At 44.0% G+C, this 6,000-nt stretch overlaps 1 protein-coding gene across 1 annotated transcript in view; it reads left to right on the forward strand.

The window, feature by feature from the left end:
- reck (reversion-inducing-cysteine-rich protein with kazal motifs) overlaps positions 1 to 3,822 on the forward strand; it is a 100,091-nt gene extending 96,269 nt beyond the window's left edge. The window contains exon 21 of the mRNA XM_084049023.1: positions 2,987 to 3,822. Coding sequence (XP_083905149.1) covers positions 2,987 to 3,211 — 225 coding nt within the window. The 3' untranslated portion in view covers positions 3,212 to 3,822. The remainder of the gene's footprint in view (positions 1 to 2,986) is intronic.
- The last annotated feature ends 2,178 nt before the right edge of the window (positions 3,823 to 6,000 follow it).

Consider the following 6,000-nt stretch of genomic DNA (forward strand, 5'->3'; position numbering starts at 1 on the left):
AAGGACAACGGACGCGCTTATGAGAAACAACAAAAATGTCTAGTTTGCTAATCCCCAACTACTACTACTGTCTACTACTACTTTTGTTTTTCTAAGTAAAAACTTTCACGACAGCCTAAGTATACAAATATAATTTATTAAAAGGTTACTACAGTGAAGTCAGACTTTTTTTTTTTACAATAATTCATTAGGCGTTAGGGGCGGCCATAGCTGAATGGTTAGTGAGCCTGCCTAGGGAGCCAGAGGCCCTGGTTGCCCCAGGTTCGATTCCAGACCAGGTCAGCATATGTGTCGATGAAATGAAATTTGTCCCTGAGCAAGACTCTTAATCCCTAATTGCTCACAGGTTCTCATTGGAAACAAGACCGCAACGACCTGTTAAAAGGAATTATCCTTAGGCTACTTACTTCTCTTTTGTACTCTCTTGGTTTTGTTGTATGTGGGGATTATCTTGGGCATGTACTGTATCTGTTATGAAAGACAAATTGTATCATGAGTAAAACAGCTAGTCCTTGGGCCAGACCAGATATTGGTACCATTTTAGTGGGCAAAACCTTATCTATACTAAATTGTTTATACTATAAACAACATAAACTTTATAGGGACATTATAAGTAAATTAATATATGATAGACTCTCCATAGGAGTAGCTTTTTATATTTTTGGGACATTTTGTTATTTTCCTATGTAAGCGGATTTTCATTATTTCCAAAAAGAACACAAACAGCCAATAGCATATTAAAAGTTATGTAATCTTGAACCTAAACGACGCAATGACTAGGGGCGTCGCCAAGTTGAAGTTACTACGATCCGGTGGGAACGCAGGGGTTGCCTACACAACACACCATATTGGTTCAACTGCCAGTGAGGAGCCCCCCCACTCTACAAAGTAAACCCCCCTTGTGTATGAAAGAAGGAGAGGGGAGAACTGCACAGCTGCGACATAATATACGCTATATTATGGCGGCTATACTGTTTACCAGTTTGTCGCCTTCTGTTTGGTGCTTGAGAGAGTGTTTTTTGTGACACCGGTGTGAGCTTGTAGATCGGCTATTATCTGTGAAGAGATTTGGTGCAGAGGGGAAAAGTGAGTGGACCAAGTATAGAGCCCTGGGTACCCCGCCCTGGTCAATATGGGTTTAACCAATTTAGACCTGAGGCAGATTCTGAAAACGCCACTTTTCTGAAAAGCTGTAGGTGTTCCAGGTCTTAAGAAATGAACAACACAGGCAACGCAAAGTGATTTTGATAGTGTAGCCATCTTTACTGGCAAGGCAGTCTGTGGAATGTGGAAATGTATGTTTCATTTTATTCAATAAAATAGAAGGGCGTACTGTACTTTATTGCTATGCTGGTCTGTTCAGCTCAGGTCTTTAGAGTTTTTTAGAGGCTCAGATGCTGTGCGTGGGCCTGTTTACACCCCCCCACCACCACACACACACACCTGAAAATGTGATTGCGCTATATTGTACTCTCTGGCAGAGGTGATGTTGAGTGACTCCTGTGATTACCTCATTGTTGTTGATCACACAAATGATGGGGATACGAAAATGCAAGGATTTTTTTATAAATGTGGGCTTCACTAAAGGCCATTTGAAATGCAGAGGAGAGGCCTCGGTGTGTTTTATGTGGGGGACACACTCAGCAATGACAGCTTTAAAATGATTCAAGCTAAGCATTTTCAACTGGACGCACTGTAGGACAAAATGAAAATGAGGAGACTGTGTCTAACCCTTTGACGGTGAAAAGGTGTGTAGTATTGGAATTGTTTGTTTTGTGTGTCTGGTGACTAATATTTTGTTAGCTAACATTTCATCTACGTTACTACACGTGTGTGTGTGTGTGTGTGTGTGTGTGTGTGTGTGTGTGTGTGCACGTGCGTGCGTGTGTGCGTGCGTTCATGTGTAAGCAGCGAGCAGGTAGAATTCACCTGCTTGTCTAGAAAGCTGTGGACTAAATGCTCATCATGACGAAAAAAATAGCAGATTAACATTTTTTCAAGTGTTTGAAAATGTTTTGGATAATTTTAATAATACAAATCGGCTCTTCTGGGGGTCCCTGGCACAAAATATTTTCAGATGAGGGTGTGTGTGTGTGTGGGGGGGGGGGGTCCGCGACCAAATACATATAATTTTGGTGGTCCTCCTTGGAACGAGAACTACTGATTTAGAAGGCATTTGTATTGGGTCCCAGACAGAAACCACATTTCTCTTCTGGGAGAATGTGTGAGCCTCTGCTGTATCGAGATGAATTAAAGATGCATCCTCCTTCAGTGGAGGATGCACGGAATCGCGGTGCTTTGTATTAAAGTTTGGATTCCACCAGAAGTAACAGATGAAAAGTTGAAAGTCATACAGTACCACAATACCAAAGCTCTGATAATCCATTATTCACGACGGACCCCCGATACAAGAGAAAGACAGAGGAGCAGACAAGACAAGGCAGCTGAAGAAAGCGAGGGATAGAACTGAGTGTGAGGTGAAAGAAAGTTGGGTAATCACTTGGAGACATTCGAGGGAACCTGCACAGGAAAATAATGCAGTGGAGACTTGCGCTCGCGCATGTGTGTGGGTGTGCGCAGGAATGTCTAGAGAATGTTAGAAAGGGCAGGGGCTGACATTTTTGAGAAGGACTCTTTGGGTGGAAATAGCTCAAATATTTTCAGGTGCGCAACCCTGCTTCTCAAATACGTATAATCAAGCCTTTACTGGAGATGCGGCGTACGGCATGTATTTCTACACACAGCGGGCAATTATTTCACCAGAAAATGCTGCATTTAAGTTCATGAGAGTTCGGAAAAGGCAATTCTCTTGAATGCTGCCTTTGTGTACAATAATGGGAAGGTGGCATTTAACATTTCTTTCACCATTGTAAACATTCTACAGACAAGAAGTCTGAAGCCTCCTTTGATGTCTGTGTGCGCACGTGCCTGTCTTTGTGTGTATTTCGATCGGTTTCTCTGTGCTTTTGTCATCCTCCCCCGGCAGATCGAAGCATGCAGCAAGGAAGCGGAGAAGATCGACTCGCTCATCAACTACGCCAGTCCCACGCTGATCTCCCACGTGCCGCTCTCCGCCTTCCTCACCTCCGAGGTCACGGTCTCCGTCATACGCTCCTCCGGGGCCGCGCCTTCGGCGCCGTCCCTCGGCCTGTGTCTCCTGTTCGGCCTCCTCCTCGCGCCGGCCCTAGACCACCTCCTCGTCCGGGACTAGCGTGGTTGCTTGTGGCGTGTCGTCGAGGCCTGTCCCTCCACTCCACTCCCTGCACCTCCTCCACCCGCCCGGGCCCCCCCCCCCTGCTCGTCACTCCAGGCTCATGCGCCTCGGTCCTGGCCCCGGCTGGCTCCTCCCCACACACACACACACACACACACACACACACACACACACATACCATACCAAGGGGGCCTTAACGTGAACAGCAGCAGGTGTTTGTGTAGACATTCACAGGGGGTCCTCTTTGGAGCAGGAAAACAACAACAGACCGGCCTGTTGAAGCTTTTTTGACGCGACAATCAATTTTTCTTTACTGAATCCAAACTTCCCTGCGTTTTAAACAATCAATATGGTGAAAAGGTTTTATTATGAAAAGCTTTTTACTGGCAAACGCTTGTTATTGAGTGAATGCGAGTTTCTCTCCAGGTTTTTGTGTGTGTGCGTGCGTGCTTGTGTGCATGCATGTATTTGAGTGTCTCCTTCAGCAATTAACAATTTACTTCATAACAGCAGTATTTACTGCACACAGTAAGCGTGTCTAATTGGACTTGTGAGTCAATATGAGGACAGCAACAGCACATCTTTCTACAATATGATACCCCCCCCCACACACACCCACACACACACACACACACACACACACACACACACACACACACACACACACACACACACACACACAGGTAATGACCAGCATAACGGAGGTACTGTCTAAGGCAGTGGTTCCTTATTTATTAACTTTGAGAGTGCACAGATGTATCCAAATTGACCTTTTGGTTCCATCTGTGCACTCTCAGAGACCCTTACAGACCTGTAAGGGTCGTAGCACCCGAGGATATTTTGAAACACATCGACATGTAGTCAGAAATTGTATTTATTAACGTTAAAATACACAAATAAGTACATAGCCGGTACATTTACAGTGCCTTTACGTCATTTTGCCGCGAGTGTCGGGAGCAGACACACTCAAATAAAAAATAGTGCGTTTAGGGAAGATGTCAAACACACATCGAATGGTTATTGTGGAGAAAATATACCAGTGAAAGATTATATCAAAAATGACTTTTGTTTAATTGGAAAAGGTTACCCAGTACACGTTGGCAGCACGGCGATGGTCATTACCTGTATGTGTTCAAGTGTCAAACTCATGCGTTCTCACCAGCTCTTTGTGATACCATTAAGGAAACTCCTGCTTCCCGATAGTGACCAACAGTGCAGGATTTCTACTGCAGTGCAATATGTATACGCATCTGGTATATATGGACCTGATGTTTATACTTTTAACCTCAACAGTATTAGTGTCATGCTCGTTTTCTGAGCCAGCTCAAATGAACTATACCATATATATAATCCCCTCAGTGCCACCGGGGTAAACTATTGACCAAATATGTCACCCCTTGTAAAAGCAGTGGGACCAACCAACTTAATGTTGTTAAAATCTTAATATATACACTGTCGGGTGGAAACCTTGTATGTCCAAGACCGTTACTTTACAGGAAATGGAGATTTTTTTTGTATCCGTTATTATTTAGTCACCAGCTCTTGTTAATACTTTTCATTGGTTAAATATTTATAAAACCTAAACTCAACCACTCTCAACCTGGTGCCTCTATTTTGGGTATGTCATGTTGGCAAACATAGCAGATCTACAATCTCACAACATCACCACGATGCGCTGTGAGCTAATGGATGAGATATGGAGATACAAGGATTCTGCCCCAACAGCGACCAATGTGTTTGATGTCTTTGGCAAACTAGCTCAGAAGAGGAGTGGTAATGTAGAGCAGTGGTTCTCATAATGTTAACTTTTTGGTTAGCTTTTCACAGGAAACAAGTATTACCCTGTCCATAAAGTCACAACCTACCTACTAGATCACTTTTATTCATTATAGTGTAAGACCCCCATGCCCACTTGTTTGGGTAGCACCTCGCTCAAAGGCACCGCCTTGAAACGTTGAGATCAGTAAATTTGCAGAAACGGTAATGGTTTCTTCTCCGGTGATTTGGGTTGGGCCATCTTTCCGTGGCAATTTCAGTACACTTCGGTTGAATTACCATTGAAATATTCTGTTTTTGAGTGGGGAGCTACAGCTTTGAACCATGGAATATTCTTTGACTAAACTTGACTCCTGAACTGTTGGACTGCGCAGTTGCGTTCAAAGAACAGTACTCATTAAGCCTACTACTCCACAAGTGCAGTGAAGAGTGGATCCCCAGTCGAGACTCATTGGCACACAAACCACATGGGCGTTGACCTAGTTTCAACGCTATGGCTTCGAATGCCGCCTGTGACCGGCGCTCTCGAGCAAAGTGGAAATGCTGTAGCCACTTTTTTCAACCTGGCGTCCCTATTTTGGGCATTGTTCAAAATGCTGAATTTCTTTCTTTCTTTTTTTAATTTTCAAAAAGTTGCAAAAATAGTGGACCTACAGCGATGCTTTGGCCTCGTCATCATACGACAAAGTATAAAACAGGGCTTTAGTGGTTAAAAAGAAAAAACCCTTTCTTGGACAGTTTGCATCCTGGGGGGCGCTGCTTCCTCTCTGCTAAGCTTCATACTTACTGGCCAGTAGCTCATCCTGCGGATGACAATATTTGGGCCTGAATGGCACTACAAAGGGATGGTTATCGTTCCTTAAGCTCTCTCTCTCTCTCTCTCTCTCACTCTCTCACTCTCTCTCTCTCTCACTGTACATATGACCTAGAAACTAAAGCAGGAACTACAGCCATTTAATAACAAATGACAATCAGCCAATTACAACCCACTGTTGCCCTGTGGGTATAAG

This window comes from Gymnoscopelus microlampas (genome assembly GCF_963454915.1).
Source record: "Gymnoscopelus microlampas genome assembly, chromosome: 22".
NCBI lineage: Eukaryota > Metazoa > Chordata > Actinopteri > Myctophiformes > Myctophidae > Gymnoscopelus > Gymnoscopelus microlampas.